This window comes from Rhinatrema bivittatum, chromosome 8, assembly GCF_901001135.1.
Source record: "Rhinatrema bivittatum chromosome 8, aRhiBiv1.1, whole genome shotgun sequence".
Classification (NCBI taxonomy): domain Eukaryota; kingdom Metazoa; phylum Chordata; class Amphibia; order Gymnophiona; family Rhinatrematidae; genus Rhinatrema; species Rhinatrema bivittatum.
The window spans coordinates 98,986,926-99,013,972 of NC_042622.1; the positions used below are offsets into that span (position 1 = coordinate 98,986,926).

General features: G+C 45.6%; 1 protein-coding gene across 7 annotated transcripts in view; it reads right to left on the reverse strand.

Moving 5' to 3' along the window:
* Positions 1–27,047, reverse strand: part of PHF19 (PHD finger protein 19) — a 67,746-nt gene that overhangs the window by 17,408 nt on the left and 23,291 nt on the right. For all 7 annotated transcript variants that reach the window (XR_003858086.1, XM_029611122.1, XM_029611120.1 and 4 more), the window contains 6 exons: positions 19,705–19,773; positions 15,502–15,622; positions 14,771–14,838; positions 3,609–3,779; positions 2,647–2,734; positions 953–1,038 (listed from right to left, as the gene is read on the reverse strand). Coding sequence is in view for 6 of the 7 variants with exons in the window: in XM_029611122.1 (XP_029466982.1) it covers positions 953–1,038; positions 2,647–2,734; positions 3,609–3,779; positions 14,771–14,838; positions 15,502–15,622; positions 19,705–19,773 (603 nt within the window). In the remaining variant the exon portion in view is untranslated. The remainder of the gene's footprint in view (positions 1–952; positions 1,039–2,646; positions 2,735–3,608; positions 3,780–14,770; positions 14,839–15,501; positions 15,623–19,704; positions 19,774–27,047) is intronic.

Consider the following 27,047-nt stretch of genomic DNA (forward strand, 5'->3'; position numbering starts at 1 on the left):
CGAGGTGGGGATTAGGTAAGAGTGTAGGGGGTTAGGGGCCGCTTTCACATTCTACATGAGACGTACGAACAGAACAGTGGTCTCTTGTGAAGATTTGCTGGCCTTCGGAGTGAGGGAAACTCACCCAAAGATGAGATTTGGGCAAGGGTCTCTCAACCTAGCTTGATGGACGCTCTACCTGGGTAACATCAAGCTAGGATTGGATAAGTTCTTGGAGGAGAAGTCCATTACCTGCTATTAAGTTCACTTAGAGAATAGCCACTGCCATTAGCAATGGTTACATGGAATAGACTTAGTTTTTGGGTACTTGCCAGGTTCTTATGGCCTGGATTGGCCACTGTTGGAAACAGGATGCTGGGCTTGATGGACCCTTGGTCTGACCCAGTATGGCATTTAATTATGTTCTTATGTTCTTATGTTCTCTCTCTCTCTCTCTCTCTTTCTCTTTCTCTCTCAAAAACAGGTCCCCCAGTGGCACTTATTGCAGAGTATGGACTAACTTAGCTCTTCACACAGGTAATTATTGCAAAATACTATATTAGCATAAAACACACCCCTTTTGCTATCACATGCGGTACTTACCACATTTTGATAAATCCAGGCCTAAGTTTTGTACCTGAGGCAATGGAGGGTAAAGTGACTTGCCCAAGCTCACAAGGAACAATAGCAGGACTTGAACCCTGGTCTCCTGCTTCATAGCCCACTGCTCTAACCACTAGGCTATTCCAATAAATGTGCCTGCCTAGTTACTCTAGGTCAGCTTTCTGTAATGTACTTGGCATTTTCCTGCATGATGGGAAATCTGTGTTCTCCATGCTAACACCAACTTCATGGCCATCCATGATAGGTCTGAAATGTCAGAGAACACATGATGGTATGATACTTTTTCTGAAGTGGGAAAACCTGCATGGTCTGTGCTGGTCTCCAGGAGCTCCTTATGACATCCCATTACCTCTTTAGACTTTGAATCTCATCCAGTGTGAAGTCAAATATACTAGCAAGATGGTGATTTGTGCTCCAGGCAGAAGTGAAGTCACTCTGTATGGTACAAGAAAATAAAATGCCAGGAGTAAGCATGATTGGAGCACTCTGACAGCATTCGTCTACATTCTTGGATTCTGCCTGGCAGAAGATTTCTTGTTTTGCTAGGCTGTACCCCATGCTCTTCTTCTAATGGAAATGCCTTCTTGGAAGAGGCACAAACAGCAAGCTGGGCTTAAAACAGAGACAGCAGATTAGGCACAGCATGCTTGCTTGTGGTAAACTCCACCTCAACACACAGCCAAGCCCAAGGCACACCCTTCATGCTGGCAAGGATCCTTAGTGTAACAGAAAAGTCATTTGGCAGAGAAGCAGGTTGGCCAACTTGGGCTGCCTGAGCTAATAAAACTTCAATCTGCACCCAGCACGTGTCAGGCCAGCATTGTTCTTTAGAATCAGTATTTTGATAGCACTGCTTGTGTAATACTGAGATAAGCTTGTTTCTTAGGGAGAGCAATTCTGAAAGGCATCTAATTGTTTTAATAATGATTAATGGGGCTAGACTGCCCTTTGAAAATGTACCTGCTCAATGCAACCAAAAATACCTGCATTGATTCACAACACACATACTTAACTTTACACTATGAGGAAATATGGGCAGGGAAGGGAAAATGCCTGCTGTGGGGATTCTGTCTGAAACCCCCACACTTACCCTTTCCGCATGCACTTTGCGCTTACAAGAAAGGAGGTGAGATGTGCACGGGCACATAACTCCCACTGTCCTGAATATTCAGAGGGAAACTCCTCGGGGAGTTCCCCTTTGAAATTTAGCTGCTAGATTCTGCAAACTTCCCAGGGGATTTCTAAAGTGTCCCCTGTATCCTTATCTGGAGGATAGGAGCCAGCAGGTGCTCTATGTGCCTCTTGCATGGAAGTCCAATACCTATTCATGCTTAATCCCAGTACAGTGCCCCCTGCGTATGACACACATCTTGTCTCCCCAGTCTGTTTTTCTGTGGAGGATTGAAACTCCGACCCCTGAAGCAGGACCCATAGGGTCCGAAACGTGATCACGTCTGGGTCTGACTGATTAGCAGATCCAGACGGCAGCAGTCCAACAAATCGTTTGGCGTATATAAATTTACATAATTGTTCTGGACACCTTGTTCTTTGTTCGTATTTCATGTAGAGGGGACATTGTCTCCTTTCTCAGATATTCAAAAGAAACTCTGATAAAGAGGTTTTAAGCAGGGTCCAAGATCCTCTGTCACTCAGACTCTGCATATTCACATGTTTTATAGGCCTTTACCTACGCTACACATTGGGGGCATTCCAGCTGTATGGACCTCCAGGTCTTAAGGAACAGGTGGGCCGCTCCTCATTTTCCAATTTCTGTTGCAAAGCATTCTGAGACTTTCTCAGCATTAAGCAAAACATCCTGAGGTTGGCATTGTAAAACCCAGGGCTAACTCTTCCCATTTCTTAAGACCCGGAGGCAGACTATGCTGGCTTACTGCCTTAAAAATCTACTTTATAAAGACACTCTCAGGCTCTCGCATGCTTCCCTCTACCAAGGAAGGAGACACGGATCATGCTTTTCAGGAATGCAGATAAAAAACGCTTTCCTGATAACCACATGAAAGAGAAGAGCTGGATGTCACTCACACTAGGAATTGCATCTTCCAGTAAAAACTTGCTTCGTCTCCTTCTCACGGTTCTCCTTTTCTGTCGCTGGAATTCGTGAGGCAGCAAACTACAAGAACAAAAGGCCTCAAGCATAAAACAACCTGCTGTTTCACAGCAGATGTATTATAGAAACATTCATTCTTTGTACAAACTCACTGTTATTTCAAGACAGACATGTTAACTACAAAGTTCCTTAGGGAGAATCTGAACAGCTGACTGCTATATTCCAATGCTTTACAAGCAACAGTGCCTTGGTTTCTAAGTAGGAATCCATTTTAGAGCATTTACTTTGCTTATCAACTTATTTAGAGCAAATCCGAATCCAGCATCAAATTCCTTGGAATGTGACGCTCAGATTTAGAGGTGTCCCAGGAAACATAGATCAGGTGGAAGGGCTCCTATAGGCCCCTCTGTCATTGGTCCAAATTCCAACCCAGGTCATTAAATAAACAAAATGTATTTACTTCTGGAGGGCCAATAGCAGTTGGTTTTATGTCAGTTTCCAAGAGTACATGTCACTTAAGAGAACACCATCACCATCAGTAAACCTGCACAGCAAAGTCCACGGAGAAGCCAAGAACTGAATGGGCAAGTAACCTTCCACCCTCTGAGGTTACATAATTAGCTTAGGTTTAAAGAAGGCCAGAGAGCCATCACATCCAACCTCTTCCCGATTGCCTGACAGTTCTCTCGACATGGTAATCCAGGGCTTTCCAACCCCAGAGATGATGATAGACTCGCTGGATTAACATGTAGCTATCTCAAAAGCTCTCCAATATCTTGTCCAGAAGAGGTCCTTCCAGATCAGGACTGAAACCCTCCTGGTGAGGTGCTGTGGGTGGAAAGCACTTGAAGTCACTGCGTGTGCCAGGCTAAGACTGGAAAGGCCAGGGCGAAGGGAATAAAATGAGGGGGGGTGCCCTTCCCTGGTTGTCACTCACCTGTTCTTATCAGAGTACTTGCCCCTCCCTCTTTTCTTTAGCTCCATGGAACCGTTCTCTGCTGGCCCAGTCCACCTATCTCGTAGCAGCTTAGAGGGTAGACTGGGAGGGACTCGAATTCTTAGGCGAAAGATGCATTTTTTCTTTTTTATTTCCTTACCGCAAAGAAATCTAAAGGCATGACAAATAAAATGTTAGGATTTGTCACAAATTCAATCAGTGAATAGGTGACATAAGTGTGCAGGAATTTATATCTCTATCTATCTATACCCTTAAGGCCTCATTGGGAATCTTTCTAAAGCATGTGTCCCTGTCATATTAGGGATGTGCAATAAAAGAAAAATTTTTGTGTCATATCATTTGGGTTTTGTCTCATGGCATTTCATTACAGTTTGTATAATTTTTGTCTGTTGTTCCTCTGAAACTAAAGGTGGAAGCAACAAGCATGCTATTTTAGTCTATAACATTGTGAAGAATGGAGGGTGGGGGGAGAGAGGAAAACAACAAGAAGGAAGGGGCTGGATTAGGAAGCAGAATAGCTCTTCTTTGCTCTGATCTGTGTTTCAACCTCAACCCCTCCCCTCCGGTTCTCACCTGTTTGTCTGGGAGGGGAGGAGCTTTATAAAGGGGCTGCTGAGTGAGGTTCGAGGCACTGACCTATACAGTCTGTGAAAGAATCAGTGCGCCCATGGATAGAGATATCCCTGCTTAATGGTTCCTTCCCCCAACCCCTAAAAGAATCAGCTAAAATAGTAAAAAAAAAAAAAAACCAACGCAGCTCTGAGAATTGAAACTGAAGCAGCTCTGAAACAAAATGACATTTTTTCATCAACTTGGATAGCAAACAATAGGAAATCCACTGAGGGAGGGGTGCGTCAGATTGCTTGCAGCATCTACAGGCACAAAAACCGTATTAGCATAGCAAAAGTTGTTTATATTTAATTAACATGAGTTACCCAGCAGACAAATCTTAAAAGATTAAGGCAGTCAGGCATATTAATGTTACAGCATTGTAGGTCCCCCCGACACGGGCCATGTTTTGCACAGGCTGCATCGGGAAGGACGGAACTGGAGGTCAGAAGGATCTTCAACAAAGTGAAAACAAATCTGTAGAGTGTAAAGGTAGATGATAAATGACAAAAAAAAACCCCACGAGAGAAAGATAATAATGATGGTACATAGTGCACCGTTACCCCAAAGGAGAACAGTGCAACAGCGAAGAAGTAGTTTACACAGTAAAAAAAAAAAAAAAAGTCAAAATTCACACAATGCAAAATCAGGCTCTAAAAGGCTGACATGCAAAACAACAAAGACCTACACTTTCCCCAAAGTGAAACAGTGTTTCACTGATATGCAACGTGCAGAAGTTAACGACTCAAAAAAAGCTCCAAATGTGGAAAATGAAAGTAAAACACCACTAAACCGAACCCTTGTAGGTGTAAGAGCAGGTAAAAGAAGGCAAAAGAACCAAAAGGTAGCGAGTGAACCTTGGGTGTAAGGTGCTATAGAGAGGATACCTCCGTATGTTCAAAATAACGTTGACGAGGGTACAAAATAACAGAAGTCTGCAGATATAAAACAGGGGGGTTGATGGTGAAAACCAAAATATTGCAGCGAGGAAAAAAACGTGAGATGTAAGTGAAGGAACAGATAACAGACCTTATAGAGCCCAATCTTAACCAAAGGGTCAGTCTGCCGACAGCATGCGCTGGAGGGTAAGAGTTAAAAACAGGAAAAGCTCACCAAAAAATGAGAAGGGGGTGGAGCTGACGTTACTGTGTAAACTACTTCTTCGCTGTTGCACTGTTCTCTTTTGGGGTAACGGTGCACTATGTACCATCATTATTAGCTTTCTCTTGTGGGGGTTTTTTTTTGTCATTTATTATCTACCTTTCCACTCTACAGATTTGTTTTCACTTTGTTGAAGATCCTTCTGACCTCCAGTTCCGTCCCTCCCGATGCAGCCTGTGCGAAACATGGCCCGTGTCGGGGGGACCTACAATGCTGTAACATTAATATGCCTGACTGCCTTAATCTTTTAAGATTTGTCTGCCGGGTAACTCATGTTGGGTATGATATCTCAATTGAGATGAATGTCGGTATATAAAAAAATAAAATAAATAAAAAAATAAATGTTAATTAAATAAAAACAACTTTTGCCACTCTAGTATGGTTTCTGTGCCTGTAGATGCTGCACGCAATCTGACGCATCCCTCCCTCAGTGGATTTATCCTATTGGTTTGTTCTTGATCTCCACTTTGTTTGGTGGCTCTAAACAGTAGGAAATGACATAGTATATGTCACTGATATTTTCATGTCCTTTTAAAATGACAGCACATAGAGTACCCAGGTCACATTAGGCAGTGTAGGTCAGAGGAAAGTACAGTCAATTCACAGCAAATCCATTGGAGGTTGCTGCAGTGGCTCAGACCAGCTGTTAAAATCAAAGACCTTTAGAGGTCAATGTTCAGTGCCACTTAACTGGTTAGGTTACGGCTTAGCTGGCTAAGTGGTGCTATACGAATATTCAGTCGCACTGGTGGCTGCCACTTAGCTGGCTGTTTTTCCAACTAAACAGCCAGATAAGTGAGGGGAGGGGCCGGGATGTTCCTGGGTGGAACTACTTATCCAGCTTAGGCCTAGATTCACTAAACCGTGCTTTTTATTGCGAGAAGGTACTAATATTGCAGGGGGTGGTCCCACAATATTTTGCCTCTCCACAAAAAAAAAAAACGCAGCAGTATGGCAATGTTCTTTTGTCTCGCGTAAAAAGTCAGTAAGACAAAAGAATGCAGCTGGGGCCTAGTAAACGTGCGACGGCGGCCCCCCAACGCATGGGGCCGTCATTGCTTCAAAGGGCTTATATGGCGTAACACAAACCCTCCCCCCCCCCCAAAATAGTTTTTAAAAAGCCACTGGGGATCTTACTATATCCACCACCCACCCCGGGTGCCATTTGAGGCATCCCCCTCCCGAAAACTTTGTTAAAATAGATAGCACCATGCAACTACTCTCCACTCCCTGCCCAAACCCCTCCCCATTAAATCCCAAACCCCTTAAATCAAATATCCCCGGCCTCCCCCTTTTCATTAAATAGAAAGACAGGTACAGTCCCCCCACCAACCCCCGGGTGGGCTAGTGCCCCAACTCCAGACCCCACCTGACACCCCTGTCATTGGTGGACAGTGGAGGGCCCAGGTGGCCCCTAGCACTAGGCTTGGTCAGTGTCGCCTTTGCTCCTACCATGTGTTGGAGCAAAAGCCAGCTGGCAGCATTTTGGAAAATGGTGCTGATCTGGCCCCTAGCTAGGGGGTGCCCCAAACCTTCCACTGTCCACCAATGACTTTTTTAAAGGTGGGAGTTCTGGGGTGGGGGCACTAACCACCAGGGTATTTTTAAGTGTTTGGAGGAGAGGGGTCACTACCTGGCTTTCTCTTTAATGGAAAAGAGGGTGGGAGCAGCTCTTGGGAGTGGGGAAGTTTGATTTAAGGGAGGAGTATGGTACAGACGGGGGATTGGATTTAATGGGAGTGGTTCAGGCAGAGGGGTAGGGCCAGTGGCGTAGCCAGAATTGATTTTTTGGGTGGGCACAAGGTTAACATGGGTGGGCTGTAGGCATGCAGGTCTACTAGTTGTTTTTTTACTGATAAATAATGCCAAATTATGCAGCATAGCATTCACATCTACGCCTAAGTATGAGGTTTACTTAATGATACAAACATAATTCACGGTGATTTGTGGTACTTTAGCCTTCTTATTATTACGATTTTATACACGGCTCCTACCTGTCCATAAATTTTGAGAGAGCGGTTGTGTTGCTTATATTTAAATTGCTAACATCTCAAAATATAGATATATATTTTTACCTTTGTTGTCTGATCTTTGTATTTTTCTAATCAGTTGGTCCAGGTCTCTTTTTCCCATTTTTTCCCTTATAGCTCATTTCCTAATTCCTTTTCAGTGTCTTTCTTCTATTACTGTCTTCTTCCCTTCCACACACACACACACACACACACACACACACTTTCTCTCACAGACTCCCTCTCACACACTCAAGCTCTCACTCTCATATGCTCTCCCCCCCCTCCCCAAGCTCATATTCTCTGCAGACACACATACAAGTTCTCACTTTCTCACCCCTCCCCAGGCTTATATTCTTATGCACACACAGACGCACAACCAGGCACCCATTCTCACCCACACACATAAACCCAGACTCCCATTCTCACCCACAAACCCATGCTCCCAGTCTCACCCACACATATTCAAGCTCCCATTCTCATCCATACATATACACATTTAAGGTCCTATTCTCACCCACACATACACACATTCAAGCACCCATTCTTATCCACATATTCAAGCTTCCATTCTCTCCCACCCACACAAACCCAGGCTCTCATTCTCACCCATATATACACACATTCAAGCTCCCATTCTCACCCACCCACAAACCCAGGCTCCCATTCTCACCCACACATACACACATTCAAGCTCCCATTCACCCACATATTCAAGCTTCCATTCTCACCCACACATACACACATTCAAGCTCCCATTCTCACCCACACACAAACCCAGGCTCCCATTCTCAACCACACATACACACATTTGAGCTCCCATTCACCCACATATTCAAGCTTCCATTCTCACCCACATACACACCCAGGCTCCAGTTTTCACCCACACACACTCCCATTCTCATCCAGACATACACATTCAAGCACGTGCACAGCTCCCGCTTCCTCCCCCCAAAGCAGGAAGATCAGCTGCCTCTCCTGCTACCACCGGCCTCCTGCTATCTTCGGGCGTCGGGCCGAACTTCCTGTCGGGGGGGGGGGAGCGGAAGCGCAGCGCACAACGTCCGCTTCCTCCCTCCCCCCCCCCCCAAGCAGGAAGATCGGTGGGCCCGACGCCCGAAGATAGCAGGAGGCCGGTGGCAGCAGGAGAGGCAGCTGATCTTCCTGTTTTGGGGGAGAAAGCGGAAGCTGTGCGCGGCGCTTCCGCTCCCCCAAACAGGAAGTTCGGCGGGCCGTTTGGTCCGAAGATAGCAGGAGAACGGGTGGCAGCAGGAGAGGCAGCTGATCTTCCTGCATTGGGGGGAGGAAGCGGAAGCTGCGCGCGGCACTTCCACTCCCCCCCCCCCCGAACAGGAAGACCGGTTGGCCATACGGCCTCAGCAGCGCTTCCCCATGTGTGCCGTGATGGCGCGCGAGGCGTGGGTTCTCTTGTTCGCTGTCGCGGGGATGGGATCCCGCGATAGCCTTGCAGTTCCGGTGCCAGTTGGGTGGGCCTGGGTCTAAGTTGGGTGGGCACCTGCCCACCCAGGCCCACCCATGGCTACGCCACTGGGTAGGGCATTGCTGGGCAGTGCTTTCTATTTTTACACTTTTCTGGGGGAGGGACTGCCTCAAATGGTGGCTCCGATGGGAACGAGGGGGTCTAGTAAGACCTCTGGTGGCTTATTTTAAACTTTTGGAGGGTTCATGTTAGGCCACTTGGCCCTTTAATTCTAGCATGATAGCATTCACAAAAACTGTAGATAAAATAATGTAGCGGAGAAATTTCTAAGTCAGACACATTTTGTTTACATGAAATTTAATATGCATTATCTGATAAGCATGCAGTATGTGATTTTATGCATGCAAAGCAGGTATTTGTAAAAGATGTGGATTTTATGCTAACACAACAGGCAAAACACAGTAGGGTGTCCTTTGTTTATTTTTCGTGTTTTTGTTTTTGGTCATTATTCATTTTATTTTGTTTTTAAAATGGTTCGGGGTGTTTATTTTGGGTTTCCCTAATTTCAAAGTTAGCAAGCATTAACTAAAAATGTTACCGATATGTTAATAAGTGTCAACTAGGGGAGCAGTTTGCTAGTTAGAGCTATGGTTTTGCATTCCATTGGCTGTCTCTTTAGTTACTTGTTTGTGTTGCCAAGGTTGCAAGGTGGTGTTTGAGGGGGAATGGCCAGTGCCTGGTAACAAATGTAAACAAATAAGTGATATAATACCATCAAGTTCTAGTCAGCAAAAGTATGTAATGCAAATGCATATTTTGAATTTGCTATTCCCTTTGCATTTTAGGAAAGGAGCACTGGCTTTTTTGGATATGCATACTTTCAATTCCCCTGATGTATGTGTTTTTTTTGGGGGGGTGACTGTATGGGTTGACAGGTGGAAGAGTGACTGGTTGGGATGGTGACTGAGAGAGGGGCAGCCTGGTGTGTGTGGTGGGGTGACCTATCACCCCATACAGTCATCACAGTCACACACCCCCACACACACACACTCATCAGGTTACCTCTCTCACACCAGTCATCACCCCAACCAGTAACTCTCCTACCTGTCAGCCCAGATTCACCCATCACTTCCCCTCTCACAAGTCATCCCTTCCACACACCAGGCTACCTCTCTCACCATTCACCACCCCAACCAGTCTCTCCCTCATGTATCACTCTATACAGTTACCTTAGTCACACACCCCTCTCACCAGTCACCCCCCCACATACCAGGCTGCCTCTCTCTCACCGGTCACCACCTCAACCAAGCTCTCTACCATCTGTCAGCCCACAAATTCAACCCCCTCTCACCATGCATGCCTACACACTCCAGGCTGCCTCTGTCTCACAAGTTACCACTCACCACTACTACCAGTCTCTCTCCCACCTGCCACCCCAGTCATCCCATATTCACCCGGATACCTCTCTCTTACCAGTCACCACTCCAACCAGTCTCTCTCCCACCTGTCACCCCACACAGTCACCCTAGTAATGTCCCCTCTCAACAGTTACCTTACATAGACCAGGCTGCCTCTCTCTCACCAATTACCACCCTAACCAGCCTCTCTCCCACCTGTCATCCCATACAGTCACCCCAGTCACTCCCCCTCTCATTAGTTACCCCCACACATTCCATGTGTGGGGGTAACTCCCACCAGTCTCCCACCAGTCACCACCACAGCTCTTCTACATGTCACCCCATATAGTCACTCCAGTCACTTTCCCCCTTACTAGTCACCCCCACAAACACACCAGGCTGCCTCTCTCTCACAAATCACCATTCAGCACTCTAACCAGTCTCTATCCTGCCTGTCACCCCATATAGTCACCCCAGTCACTCACCCTCTCACCAGTCACCTCCACACTTACCAGGGGAATTAAAATTATGCATATCCCAAAATGCCAGGGCACCTTTCCTAAAATACAAAGGGATTGATAAAATCAAAATATGCATTGCATTACATGCTTTTGCTGACTAGAACGTGATGGTATTATTATATCTCTTGTTTGTTACCAGGCACTGGCCATCCCCCCACAAACATCACCTTGCAACCTTGGCAACACAAACAAGTAACTAAGGAGACAGCCAGTGGGAATGCAGATTTAAACTTCTAGCTAACAATCTGCTCTCCCGGTTGATACTTTTTCAGTTAGCGCACACTAACACAAAATACCAATTTTATGAAATTTCTTTTTTGTTTTTTGTTTTGCAGCCTTACTGAAACATGACAAAATAGACAATTTCATTGCCATTTTCTAATTCATTAAAATCAACTGCACACCTCTAATATACAACATTTATTGCATGTTATAGCCCTATCACGGCTTGATAAATCTCCCCCTTAGTCAGATAAGTGCTGATTTTGAGCTTTATCCACTTACTGGTTGATTGCACCAAAGCCAGGAGATATGTGTGTGACTCAGCCCAGCACGAGTATGCGCGTATCTCCTGCTATGCTCACAAATCACAAATATCCAAAAAAGGGGAGGGGCATGGGCGGGGTCTGGGCAGGTCATGGGACGGTCATGGGCAGGCCAAGTCTGTAAAAAGAAGTTAGCACATAAGTATTTATGCGCATGATGTGGTCCCCTACAGTATAACTTTACTTCTGCTATGGACAGAGTGTAAGTCACAAAACAAAAAAAAAAATAGGCTAGTCAGTGGGATTTAAGGGTTGGGGCTAATAGGGTAAAAGAGAGGAAAGTTAGCAAGAGGGTTTAGGAAGTCCTCTCCTTTACTGAGACGAACTGGGAATGAACTGGGGAAACAGATAATTGCGCCGGCACGCATATCTACTAAAATTCCCCCCACTTATGCGCTCGATTCACTATTTGCACGCAGTTGTGCACATCAATATAAAATCATGTGCATGTTTGTGCGTATAGCCGATTTTATAATATGCGCATATATACACGCATATATGCATATATGATATAAAATTGCCGCGTCCATGTGTGCAAGCCACCAAACGCACATATATGTGCACCCACATGCTAGTCTTAAGATTCACCTCTTAATTAGCTGGATAAGTTTAGGACTGCTATTCAGTTGTTGACCTAAAGTTAGAAAGATAAACCTATCCAGCTAACCTTAAGATAGCCAACTATATTCAATAGCACAACTGAATCGCTGAATTTCTTAACCAACAGGCCGATACAGTACAGTGTGCTCCAACGGAGCGCACTGTTAACCCTTGATTGGACACGCGTTTTCCCTTACCCCTTATTCAGTAAGGGGCGGAAAACGCGCGTCCAACCCGCCAAACCTAATAGCGCCCTCAACATGCAAATGCATGTTGATGGCCCTATTAGGTATTCACGCGCGATTCAGTAAGTAAAATGTGCAGCCAAGCCGCACATTTTACTTTCAGAAATTAGCGCCTACCTAAAGGTAGGCGCTAATTTCTTCGGGCACCGGGAAAGTACAAAGAAAAGCAGTAAAAACTGCTTTTCTGTGCACCCTCTGACTTAATATCATGGCGATATTAAGTCGGAGGTCCCGAAGGCTAAAAAATGTAAAAAAAAAAAGAAAAAAAATTTGAAGTCGGCCGGCGGCTGTCGGGTCGAAAACCGGATGCCGGCAAAATTGAGCGGGCTCGAGAACTGACGCCGGCAAAATTGAGCGTCGGCTGTCAAGCCCGCTGACAGCCACCGCTCCTGTCAAAAAGGAGGCGCTAGGGACGCACTAGTGTCCCTAGCGCCTCCTTTTGCCCATTTCTACCGCTGGGCCTAATTAAAATACTGTATCGCGCGCACAGGCGAGTGGCTCTCCCGCGGACTTTACTGAATCGGCCCGCAAGTTAGCCAGATAAGTTTATCCAGCTTATTTAGGCAGCCATAGATAATGGCTGACTATGGACATTTTATTATTTAGAGTTGCGGAGGGCAGTTCAGGAGATAGAGAGCTTTTTTCCCCTTCTGTAGGCCAGAAAATTTCATGTTGGATTCCTGGTGTTTAGTTGGAAAGTAGCTATTAGCCCACTACTTGTTTTTTTTTTTTGTTGTGGAAGGAATTTTGTTTCACACTTCCTTCCAGGAGTACACCCATGTGTGGGCCTTGGGGACTGTGCCCCTTCACTTTGGTTCAAGCTTCCACCCCTAGTAGCAGGGTCATGCTCCAGCTGAGCCAACCCTTAAAGGTGCAGCAGTCATAATGTCTGGAGGCACTAGAATCACTGCAGGTCTCCTCTGCTCTTTTAAGAGGGATTACTTAAAGGGGAAACACAACTGTCTTTGCGCTAGACCTGTAAAAGTCTGAAGCCATCAAATCTTTCTGTTTACTTTTGATAGGTAATTATCCCCCTCTTCTCAGTCCCTTGAAATTTCTGGAATGCCTGGGCTGGATGGAAGCATATTTACATAATTAGGCTTCAGCATCCTGACAGATTTATTATTGGGGAGAGGGAGAAGTTGTGAGAAAGTAAAAAGGGTTTTGAAAATGGGGTAAGGGATAGAGGCAGGGCAGGGCGCTGGTCACTGTGTCTACCCATGTTAAACTTGGGCCTCCCTAAAATTTCAGGACTGGCTATGCCTCTGCTTCTTTCCTAGGATAAGAGGTCGCCCAGGAACTAGACAAAAGCCTCTGTTTCTTTAAGATTTTGTCCCTGTTGGAAGGAAGTCTAGTAGTTTAGAGTCTGGTTGTTTTAAAATTTATTTAATGTATATTTTTATTATATGCTTTGATTTTGTCTGGAAAAGTGGTATAACAAATAATTAAATTAACCTGTTGGGCAAGAGAGGGATTTTGTGACTGGAGGTTGCCCAGTTGTTTTAGGAGCCTTGCAGTTCACCCCTGTGTCACCTATCCTGAGGTACACTGAGCAAACAAAGCAGAAACGTTTTGCAGGAGTGAGCACCCAGTCAGTGCCACATGGGAAAAGAAGAAAACACAGCTAGTCTTCTGGTGCTCACCCAAAGGAGTCAGTGCCAGTACAGTACATGGGAGAAAAGAGGAGTGGAGTAACAGCAAAGAATAAGCAGTGGATTCCAGGTATTATGGGGAGTCCTAGGTAGAAAGGAGGAACCTTATCATCTGCCTTAGAGAGAGCCCTAAACTCCAGGAGGGAACAGAGGGGATCCTAAGGAGTGTTCAAGGGAAGAAGAGAGTCACTTATTGAATGTTTCATTGTGTATTATGGATGTCTCCCCAAATAATTGTAAAAGACGTGAAGTTATTTTATTTAAAAAAGTCCTCAGTAAAGTTTATGTTGTGTCAGAAGTCCCTCCCTGCATGAGGACTCCTTATTTGAAAAAGCTTGTCTAAGCCTATGGTCCTGAAGGTTCTCCGCCAGAGAAGAGAAGTGTGATTCAGGACTTAGCTCCAGTATCGAGTGAGCCCCCTCGATGTAAGACAGATCCCATCATATTATGGCAAACAGAGTTTTCTCATAAGGCAGATGTCCCCTACTCTGCAAAATAGCCTATTTCATTGAACCCTCATAAGGTGCAGATGGAAATGTGCATTATGAGAAACTATTATGGGCTGTTGCTACTCCTCTCACTAGAAATGCAGCAAGAAGTCCCATGCCCTGTTCAGTACTAATACTGCAGTCCGGCTTCTAAAGTGGCAATTCAATGAATAGCAAGAGTATACGATTACACAAACCCCATGAACGAGAGCTAGTCATCACTGGCTTCCCCAGGAGGGGCATGCAAAGAGGGAAGCAGTGTCAAGCTGCATGCGCACAGAGGAATATGGTTTTAGAAAGCACGTCAGTGGCCAGACAACACTAAGAACGTTTATTAGTAAGATAGCAATATATGTGTGCTTTTAGCAAAGCCTCAAACCTTTTCTGCTGTGATTCTAAAAATTTCTTTCAGAACAAGGTGCGATTACAAGACACTTTCTCAGTCAAGGCAAAACACTTTCATTAGTTCTCACCTGCTCTTATAGCTGTTCAGTGCATCAAGGACATTTTGACCTCGTTCAGCTGTTGGAGAGCTAGACAGCTGAAAAGGAACATTAGTCAAAGGAAAAAGAAAAGAAGATTAATGGTGATTTAATGAATGAAGTGCATCTGGTTGATCAGCACCACACTAATCAAAGAGTTTTGTATGTTACTGGTGATGATTCCAACTCAAACCAGATGGGGGCTCTTCAGGCTAAGCTTTTACGTGTTACCAAAAGAAACTGACTATAAAAGACTGAGAGAGAGGCAGAGAGGAGAAAAAGAGAGAGAGAGAGAAGAGCAGAGGCAGGTTTAAGGATTTTGAGTTCAAAAAACATCATAATACTTCTTGGTTTGAAGATATGTACTACTTTTCCTTTCTAAAAAAGATAACATTTAAATGAACTCCTGTTCTAGGTTCTGGAGCTTAGCAGAGAACTATGAATGATAAGTTAGGGAGGTGCAGGGGATCTTCAGTTTTTCAAGGATCCTCCTCCTCCTAGGTCAGCCTCCCTTAACACTGTAATTTTCTTAAGAAGTGCCGAGGGGTGATCTGTGATCTATGCATTGTATTCCTATTTCCTCCCATCACTAAGATATTAAAACTCTCTCAGGGTCCCAGTCAGCTTGAGGCATGGGAAACACAATCGGGGTGGGGGGAGCATGGCGGGAATATAGAATGGATTCAGCCTGATTATTTGAGATCTCCTGTAAATCCACTAACCTTTCCGAGCTGTAAAAGATCCCAGTGCTGATTCAGAAACTCTAAGATCTCTTCAAAGTCAAAGTACTTCTTTTTACTCTGTACGCCCAGGTTGTAGAGAGCGAGGTGAACAGCATCCACCCTATGACACCCAAAAAAAACCAAACAAACAATGTACTACACTGCAAAAACTTCAAGTATTATAGTTGGGATTTTGTTTCCACATCTTCCCCAGGTTTTCACAACAAATCTTTGACTGGTAGCTTCTTCCTCGTTTAAATTCAGATATCTAGTAGGCTTTCATCAAGTAGAAGAAAGTAGCCTTTTTCTATACAAGGAAGATCCAGTGCCACACATGGAAGGAGAGAGACTCAGAGGAAATATTTCTTTACTGAGAAGTCAGTGGTTGGTTGAAAAATTATAAGCCTCATTCAGAGGGAAAAGCAGGGAGATGACCACAGATTGACTAGATGAGGCCTCTAAGGCAGACTTGGTGGGCCAAGTGGTCCTCCTTGTCACCAACTACCAGAAATGTGCTGGTTTTAAACAACAGGAAAATCACAGCAACATCTGTTTTATTTTCTGTCATTTCCTATCCAAAATGACAGAAAAAAAATAGCAAAATGTCTTTTTTTTTTATTTCTGAGTTTTAGCTTGAACTCACTTGACTTTGTGAGTGTTAAATGATTTTAGCGTGAGCTGTATTGTTTTAATGGGTGCTAAGACAATGTAATGAAACAGAAAAAGTGAAAAACTTGGGAACCAAACACAAAAATAAAACAAAAAAGGTTTTTCGTTGCTCACCCCTACCAACCACTAAGGCGCTATGCCGCAACCTTTGCTCTCTTTTTCATTTGCTCCTTCTCCACTTCATTTGTTCTTGCACTGGTCTCGGCCAATGTACGCATCTCCTAATGTGCTACTTTAACGTCATTGCCCGCTCTGACATTTATTCCTTGGACAGAGGCACCATGAGAAACAGCCTAATAATCAGGAACAGATTAACACAAGCTCATTTTAATAGCCCTGCATGGTGCCGTATGATTTTGGCGGGAGGCCAGGGAAAGGTCTGCCAACGGGCGAGGACAGTGTGCACTTAAATGTGAGCGCATTCAGATTAATATGTAGTAATTCTTAGTAATGTTCTTGATGAAGGCCCTTTATGTGTAGCTCTGCTGCCAGCTCATTTAGACTTCATTTTACAGTGCATCAGTGGGAAAGTTCAAAGAAGCCTGTTATTTAACTCAGTCTTCCCTGCGCTCTGGAATAGCAGCACCCCAACCCCTTTGAAAGAAAGTGATATTTTAACCATATTCTACAACACATAGGAGACATGTTGGGATAAAAAACAGATTCTTCTTTTCTCAGCAGACCTCCTTCACAGATACCATTCCTCCCTCATTTTGTGTGTTTTGGACTACTTCAAGCTTTTGTCCTTTATTAGCGGAGCTTACGTTTCTTGGCAAGTGGACAGTGTATTGCTTCACCATTGCATGGCTGCTTATCTAAGTACTATTGATATTGTTTGTGAGCACATTTCCACCATGCTAAACTGAAGCAAGCCCTGCATTACTGTTTAGTGTTTGCTCCACTTACAGGAGAATTAACATTCAAATAGCCAGATCACATTTTTTTTTTCAAGCCGGTTCTGATCAACATTTTTGTAAGCAATATTGTGGCAAGGCTATCGGGACAGGTTTGCCTTTTTTGCAGATGTTACTAAAATCTGCAACAGGGTAGACACCCTGAAAGGTATGAAAAACATAAAGGAGGGATCTAGTCAAGCTTGAGGAATGGACTAAACTTTAGCAGCTAAAATTGCAGAAAAAATGCAGAAAATGCTAAAAACGCAAAAACTCAAGGGAGCGGTACTATATAGGGGTTGAAGTTCTGTGCACATAAGAAGAATGAGATCTAGGAGTAATCATATTTCATGATCTCAAGGTGGCCAAATAGGTAGATAAGGCAACAGTAAAAAAAACCCCCAAAAACCCAGAAAGATGCTTGAGTGCATAGGGAGAGGAATGGTCAGCAGAAAAAGAGAGGTGATATTTCCCCTGTACAGATCCCTGGTGAGATCTCATTTGGAATACTGTGTACAATTCTGGAGAGCGCACCTTTAAAAGGATATAAACCAGATGGAGTCAATCCAGAGGGCAACTACTAACATGATTAAAAATTGCCATCATGAAGCATATGGGGACAGACTTAAAAATCTAAACATGTATACCGTGGAGAAAAGAAGGGAAAAGGGAAACATGATAGAGGCGTTTAAATATTTCCAAGGAATAAATGCACAGGAGATGGGCCTTTTTCACAAAAAGAAGGTTCTGGAATGAGGGGTCATGGGGCGAGGGTGAAAGAAGGTACACTCGGGAGTAACCTAAGGAAATATGTCTTTACAGAAAAAGTGGTGGATGCATGGAGCAGCCTCCCTGTGGAGGTGGTGGAGACAATGACAGTATCAGCATTCAAGGGAGCATGGGACAAGCACAGAGGATCCCTGAGGGAAAGGAAGGGACTACAAAGCTGAGGAGATGTGGATGGGCAGACTGGATGGGCCTTATGGTCTTTTATGTGCCATCATTTCAGTATTTCTATTATAAATTGATTAATGTCACATCACTTCCTTGCACAAGTTACATAAGTACTGGCAACTGGTACTGCAAAACGGGATCCCAACTGTATGTAATCATAGTATTCTTAATATAATAATAATTAGTAATATTATTACATTGAAATGTTATTATATCATTACTGTTATGTTGATATTATACTATGTTATTTTTGTTAGTGGTAATAAGTTCATTCAACAGTTGTCACACACTTGTCTGGGAAAGGAACATATTTCTAAGAATCAACTTCCCTATGAGAAGTAATAATGAGAACGAGCTATTTCCCCATAGCCAAATGTGCATTAACAGGAGTCTTTGTTAGAGGCCTTTCATCCATGTGAAGTGCCTCATGTTGTCACCATGATCATCTGTCTGTACACATGGACTGGAAACCCTCTCTGTGAACTGATTTTCCTGAAAAGAAGGTAAGTGTATATCTTTCTGGTGTGGAAGCACTCCTGCCAAATTTCAGCCAAATCGATGGCAGGCAAGAGAGCCACTGATTTATGTGGTAGGAAAGCTCTTCCATTTGAAGAGTGAGTGGAAATGGACATATTTCAGTGTGATGCAACAAGTGGCCACTTCAGCTTGTTTTAGTCCATCCTCTAAATTTGTAAACCTTTCCATCAGAGTTGGTTTTCTTCTCTGTATAATTTCCTAGGTGATGGAATATTGAAGAAAGAGGTATACTTACACATCTCTATACAGAATGTTTGCCTAACACTGATATTTGAGTGGCCAAACCACATCCTATACCCTGCAACCTCTATGAATAGTTGTGATAGGTTGGTGGTGATGGACTGCCATCGGAAAAGGCCACAAGGACTTGGGAAATTGGATTATAGGGTAACAGCTGCCCTACTGTTGGTGGCTGCTTGGATTACTGTGGGACCTTGTGGTTGGACATGGGAGGGGAAGAGTGCTGGGATGGACTGGAAAAGAGGGTCTTGTATTCTCATCTACCCAAGAAGGTGACTACAATGGAGGAAGACAACAAAAAGCATCTTGGGTAAGAAGTAATATACTACAGGCAGTCACACTCTATGGCAAGCAGTGGGACTCTATCCTTGGAAGTCTGAACAGAAATAACTGGGTGGGCCAGTTGGGTCTTTTTCTGCCATCATATACTGTTATGTTACAGGTATGTATGGGATATGTGGGTATGATCTTTGTGCTTGGCCCCTGTTTCAATCTTAAACATTTCTTCCTTGCGCTTACTATCTCAGGCCTGCTTGGTGGAACCAGCCCCACAGAAATGAAACTCTCAAACACCAGGAAGAGAACCAACTTCTGGAACCCTCTGCCACTAGAGTTCTGGTTTGATTCAGACTCCCTCACCTTAAGGAAGTGACAGAAATCCTGGTTATTTGTAGCAGCTTTTGACTCCTAGCCTGACCCATGAACTCCTGTCCAGATCTCTGAGCCGGAGTAAGTAAATTATGCTGATAGCAATGATGATGGTAAAAATCTAACGTTGAAGGCCAATTCAGTATAACTGATTTTTTCAAATCAACACTGGCCTGCTGTTAACAATTTCCTAGTGCTTGTGTGTGAGAGGTAACGAAGAACAGCAGCACACTGCAAATCCAGGTCCAATTTCAGCCCTTACCATCTCAAGGGGAGGCGCTTGATGAATTCTGGGCCCTGGTTACACACGGAACAGAAAAAGACATAAAACCTGCAAGAGAAAAGCAGTTTACCAAAAAATTAGAAATTTGAATGACTCGTGTGACTTTCCAGGAAAATAGGCAACCCAGAGTCTGCAGCTGGGAACAGCAACGAGGTCCCTGCCAGCAGGACAATGTCCTACTTCCCTGGCCTAGCTCTGGCAATCCGTGCCCAGTCAGAGCAATTAAAGGAGGGTGTGTGCCCCTGTCCACTTCCCAGAACTAGAATATCTCTTAGCCAACATCAAATTTCACTTGAATTTCCATTTCCAGTGTTGTCAGTCTGACACCTTTCACAGATCTAACATTCACTGTTTATTACTGCCTGCTTCCTCTAAAGATACCACTGTGTATTTTTAATGTTCAGGTCCTCGTGGTGAAATGCTTTAGAAACACAGAAGTTCATATTCAACAGGCCAATGAATGGGTAAATTATCCAGATATGTACACCAATAACTATATCTGGATAACTTTAGAGCAGCCTCTATCTCTGGCCAGACTTACCCGCTTAGCTTTAGCAAGACAACTCTGAATATCAGTACTGACCAGCTAAAGGTTTATTATGGGCCCAGGAACACCTCTACCTCTTTTTATGTGGGTAATTTTGTATGGGCAACAATTAGCCTGGACAAAACTTACCTGCTGAAAAGGGGGATATGTCCAAACTAGTTCCCAAAGTTAGCCAGACAAATCTTTTAGATGTCGACCTCAGAAAATAATTTATAATAAAAAGGGTTTCCTGCTCCAGAATCACAGACTGATACATGCCAGAACTGTCAGGTTCCTCTCTGTTAAGCCAAGGTAGGGATGGATTAAGTCTCTGCCAAGGTAGGGAGACTTTGCTACAACAGCACTTCTCCCTGATTGGCTGAAAAGAGAGGCAAAAGAGTAGCCCAGAGTGTAAGTCCCTCTCATAAAAACCCAGTGAAAAAAAATCTTTAATTTATAGGCTATTTTTCATCTGAATGTTCAGCAGTGCTACGGTTGCTTAACAAAAAAAGGTAAAAGAAATTGGTTCTTACCTGCTAGTTTTCCTTCCTGTAGTACTACAGAGCAGTCCAGACTCCTGGGATTTGCCTCCCTTGCAGCAGATGGAGACAGAGAAAGTTTCACTGACACTGCAATATAAACCAAGGTGCCACAAGCAGTCCCTCAGTATTGATCTGTACCCAAGTCAAGATACCACTGAACATAAACAAACACATCCCACATAACATGTCTCCCTGAACAAACAGAAGGATGAGAAACTCCATAATGGAAAATTATCCTTTCCAATCTTAACAACAGAAGAAACCAAACAAAACCTTTGCCATTCCTCAGGCTATATATACATTCCTCAGGCTATATATACATGAACATTGAGTCAGTTTTGTTCCAAGTTGTTATCTAAGTTGATCTTAGTTGTTTCTTAATATAATATATTATACTGTATTATAGTTCTTCTGTTCATTATATTATATTTGATATGTTCCATGTAAACCGCCTACCCGGCGATAGTTATCTCTGTTAAATGTGAACCGGAGTGATATGTATTGTATACAGGAACTTCCGGTATATAAAAACCAATAAATAAATAAATAAATAAATATATACAATAACAGATTGAGTGGACTTTCCAATCCTCTTCACCCCAAGTGGACAGGGCTCTGGACTGATCTGTGGTATTACAGGAATGAAAATTAGCAGGTAAGAACCAATTTTCTTTTCCCTGTAAGCACCCAGATCAGTCCAGACTCCTGGGATGTACCAAAGCTTCCCTAAACAGGGTGGGACTGTGAGAGTGCTGCTCAAAGTGCATTTTCCCCAAAGCCCAAACGATAATATCTGGCAAAAGTGTACAATGACTTCCATGTAGCCGCACTACAAATCTCTTGCAGCGACACATGCTGACATTCGGCCCAGGATGCCACTTGTGATCGAGTAGAGTGAGCTCTCAATCCCTCAGGAACCATTAGTGACCTTCAGATACCAAAGCAACGCCCGGTTCACATCCAAAAGTCTCAACTCTCTCTCGTGAGAGGCACCCTTGCATCCAGAGCCATAAAGGCTGGTGGTTCCACCGAATGATTCAAATGAAAGGACAAGACCAACTTCGGAAGGAAGGAAGGGACTGTACGCAAAGAGATTCCATCATCCATACTCCTAAGCAAAGGATCCCTTCATGAAAGAGCCTGTAACTCCGAAATCCTTCATAGTCGCTCTTTGGATTGGTTCAGATAGAGCCAAGCATAACCCCTTGAGAACCAAGTTAAGCCTCCAGGAGGGGGGGGGGCACAATTTCTGCACCTAGGGCCCCCACAGAGAAAACATACCACATCCAGATGTGCAGCCAAGGCCACCACCTGGACCTTGTCTCTAAGCAGCTGAGCTCTAAGGGAGTTAAAAACCAACTAGTCCCTGTTGCAAAAAAGACAAAATGTGCATGACTGACACTCAATTGGATCAACCCCCTGCTCTACGCACTATGCTTCAAAGAATCTCTATACCCTCACATAAGCCAAGGACGTTGAGGTCTTCCCAACTTGTAACGGGGTGGAGATGACATCTGCGAGATATCCTTTGGCCCTCAGATGCTACCTCTCAAAAAGCAAGCCATGAGACAGAGGCGAGCTGCCTGATCCGAAAAAACAGGACCATGGCGCAAGAGATTTGGCAGATGAGCAAGGCGCAGTGGTCCGGCCACCACAAGATTGACTAAATCTGCAACCCAAGGCTACAAAAAAACCCACTCCGGGACCACCACAATCACCTCTCCTGGATGAACCTCTATTCGCCTGAGTACCTTATCCACCAACGGCCACAGTGGAAAAATGGTCATGGGAACACCAATACTTCGACTCCCTCTGCTCCATGCTCCTTTCTGCAACTGAAGAATCGCAGAGCCTTGGCATTGTTCTGAGTTGCCATCAAGTCTAAACAGGGGACGCCCCAACTGAGACGGATAAGCTGCTTCGCTTCCTCCAACTCCCACTCCCTGGGATCCAGCTGATGATGACTTAGAAAATGCACCTGAACGTTGTCTATCCTGGCTATGGGAGAGGCCAACAACAACTCTAGATTCTGTTCCACCCAGCAAACCAATTCCTGGGCCTCCAGAGTCATCGCCTGACTCTTGGTAACCCCAGTCAGTTAATGTAGGTCACTGCAGTTGACATCGGCCAATAAAAATTTCACTGGCTGTCCTCGTAGAAGAGGAAGAAAAGCTCTCAATGCAAGGCACACTGCCCTTGTCTTTAAACAATTGATGGGCCCCGGCGACTCTTCCAGCGACCACCGGCCCTGTGCCGATTGATTCTGACACACAGCCCCCCATCCAGAAAGGCTGGTGTCAGTTGTGACTACCGTCCAGTTCGGAACTTCCCAGGGAACACCCCAAGTTAGATGGTCTTGACCCAGCTACCAAGAGAGACTGGATCTTGCTACCTCCATCCGAGGCAATGGCAGATAAAACTGTTTTGACAATGGATCCCACTGGGAAAGCAACACACTCTGCAAATGACTCATATGAGCAAACACCCATGGAACCAGTTCTCACATGGAAGCCATGGAACTGAGAACTGCAAGTCATCCCAGACCCTGGGAACTACAATCTCCAACAAGCCTCAAATTCTCCTGATCTTGGTGTCGAAATGTGCCCCCAGAAACTCCAACACCTGGGAAGGATCTAGCTGACTCATGGACAGATTTACAATTCAACCCAGAGACCTTAGACCACCATCTGTTTGCACAAATCTTCTGACTTTGCCCGGATAAGCCAACTGACTTTGCCCGAAAAAGCCAATTGTCTAGATATGGGTAAACCAAAATGCCCTCCCTCTTGAAAGAAGCTGCCACCACAACCATCACCATGGTATAAGCTATTGGGGCCATCGCCAAACCGAAGGGCAGGGCAAAAAGACTGAAAATGCGCCATGAGAATCATGAACCTCAAAAACCATTGATGTTCCAGTCAAATTGCTATGTGCAAGTAAGCTTTGATCACAACGAGAGACGCCAGAAACCCCCCTTGTGCACCGGCGCAATCACTGAACGTAAAGTCTCCATCTGAAAATAAGGAACTCAGAGCCACGTTCACTTTTTCCAGATCCAGGATCAGGCAGAAGGTCCCTCCTTTCTTTGGAACCACAAAGTAAATGGAGTACCTTACTGTCCCCCGCTCCCCCACGGGAATGGGAACAATGGCACCCAGCATCCATAGACGGTTAATGGTCTCCCGACCCACCTGCCCCGTTTGCATATGCGCAATGAGTCACCATGAACAAATCTTTTGGCAAGCATGAAAATTCTAAAGCATAGCCTTGTTTATCACACTTAGGACCCATCAATTCGACGTAATCTTGGCCTATGCCTTGAAGAAAAGAGTCAACCGATTCCCATTAACTGGGACTGAGGAATGGGCCTGCCTTGCATCATTGGGTGGTCTTGGAACCTGACGCTCCATGGCTCTGGCTGGCTTTTGGCCTCGAGAGGACTGGTACCTTCTTTCCGGCGCCTTGTCTCTGGCCCCCTTCTGAAGCCCGACTTTGCTGAAACCGCATATTCACCCCAAGGCAAGGACGCACGGAAGAAGACCCTTTGCCGCTCTTCAGCTTGTCCTCCAGCAATCTATGTCCTCTGTTGTTGTTCAGCAGGTTTACCAGCTCCTCCAAGTCTCTTCTTAAAAAGCAACATCCCTAGTTGAGATTTAGACCAAACATCCGCTGGCCAGTTCCTCAACCAAAGGAGCTGCCTGGCTGAGACTGCTGACATCATAGTCCTGGAGGACATTCAGATGATGACATATAAGGCATCCACTACAAAGACCACCATGGATTCCAGCCACTTGGCCTGTATGGCCTCTGACACTGACAATGCTTTCCAGCCACTCGGCCTATTTACCAGACTGCAAGTGCTGAACCCAGCAAGGACTAGCCCGAAGCATAAAAGTGCTGCACACCGCAGTTCAAATGCCCAGGGCAGACAATTCAAAAATCTTTTTGAGCTGGACCTCCAACTTCCTGTTTTTCATGTCCTTCAGCACTGCCGAACCAGTCACAGAAATAGTTTTCTTTGTAACAGCTGCCACTGAGGCATCCATCTTTGGTAGCTGCAACAACTCCAAATGTCCTCCAGTCCCTGGTAACGGATACAGCTTGGCCATAGCTATGCTAACTTCAGACTGGGTTCGGGAGTCCCCACTCCTGGAACACTAGCTTCTTTACCGACTCATGCAAAGGATAAGGCCTTCGTCAGACTGCTTAAGCCCTCCATAACTGGATCCACCTCCTCATGATCAGAATCTTCTCGCGTTTCCTTGATTTCCAGCCCCTTTAGCACATATGGAATCAAGGATCGCAACTCTTCCCTGTGGAAAAAATGAACCACCTTGGGATCATCCCCATCCACTGTCGGGGCTTGCTCTCGCCCCTCATCCAAGCCTGGATGGTCTGGAAAAGAGTCCAGTACCGGAGGGTCCTCTCCCAGAGGCTCCCTGACTTCTAACTCTCCTGAAGGGTCACCCGTGTCTTCTAAATGTTCAGGCTGACATAGGACTCACTGAACCCTAGTAGCTGCTCTAGTCCATGCCATTCTGGGCCATTTGAAAGGATGCGGTCCCTGAGGCTCCTCACACAAGGGAAAACAGCATCCTGCCTCTTTCCTGGCCAGATATACTTTGTGAAGCCAAAGTACAAAGTCCGAGGCAAAAACTTGCTGAGTCCTCAGGATCCTCCCCTCAGAAGGTCCTCATCATCCCCAGTCAGAGGTTCCTGAGCCCCCTGAGTCTCTGCGGGTCTTCTACCAACTGGGGACAGTTGTGGGGGAAGAGCTTCCTCTCCCCTTGCAGCATCAGCCACCACTTCAAGCAAAAAAGGCACTGGGAAGGCTGGCCCCTTCCCAGTGACATACCCACGTGCACTGGGAAGGGGCCAGCCTCAGCATCGGCCTCACCCATGGTCCTCGCAGCGGCCCAGTACCTTCACTGGTGCTCCTGAGCTGCCCTCTCCCCCAGAGAGGCAGCTGGAAGAAAGGTGGTCTGAGTGTGCCGCATGTCTCCTGTAAGGGAAGTGGACCCTTGAACCGCAATAAGGTTGGTACTTCCGCCAGGAGAGGGCCCCTGGTGGCTCTTGTTGGCGAGAGGAGGAACAAGCGAGGAAGGCCCCACAGGAGCTTCACCTATATCAGCCCTCGTTCCCTGCAGGTGGAGCCCTTGGGTACCGGGGCCAGCAGGACTTAGGCGGGGGCCTCTCATAGAGTGAGTCCTGAGGAGGAGGCAGAGGCGGCATCGGACTGGCTGGAGCCAAGGCGGACGGAGAACAAGGGGAGTCACGAACAGTCTGGAGGTCAGGGCAGGCAGCAGGCAGGGTGAAGACGAAGAAACAGGCTGGAGGTCTGGGCAGGCAGAAGTCACTCAGAGTCAGATTACCAGGCAGTGGTCAGGCAGGCAGAGGTCACTCAGAGTCAGAATACCAGGCGGAGGTCAGGCAGCGGAAGACAGACTGGCAGGGCAAGGAGCAGGAAGGCAAGGAGCAGGCAGGGATGCTGGAACAGGAATCAGGCAGGAGCGCTGGAACAGGAATCACACTGGAACATACTCTCACGGAGCAGGACCCCTTGCTGAGGCGAGGTAGACAAGGCAAGGCCGGGTTTAAGTACCCAAGGCATCTGATGTCATGACCACGCGCCGTGGAGACTTTTCCCGCTGCTGGGCCTTTAAGTCTGGCAGCGTGGCGCAGGCGCGCACCTAGGTAAACAGGCCCAGAGCGACGCATCGGTGGCGTGGGATCGCTGCAAGAGCAGGTCGCAGCCGCAGCCAGGGAGAGACAACAGAGATCAGTGCGGGTCTCCCGGTAATGAGGGGACCCGGCCGGGGTCCTCTACAGGCGGGGACCCTAACATCTCCCCGCACATTAAACAGAGGCTGCGGTGTGGCATGGCTCCCAACACATGCTGACACCGCTGCTGAGAGGATGCCGAGTAAGCAAATCAAAAATGACCATGCCGGTCCACCTGCTTCCCATTCCGCCACGCAAGCTGAGTGCCCCAACGCAGAAGCCAAGAGAAAACTACATTTTCTGCATTCTTTTTCTTCTTTTTTTTTTTTTTAAACTTTAATAGTAAAAATTTAACAGGCCAGCTTTTTGAAGATTAACAGCAGGCTCCAGGCATCCTCCTAGGGGGGGAGGGAACTGGCACCACACATTGTCCACGCCCAACGGTGCTAGGGGCTGAGCCAAACAAGGGTTCCTAAACCCCCTGCTCATCCACCTCAAAACCAGGAGGGATGGTCCCACCAGGACCTGCCAGC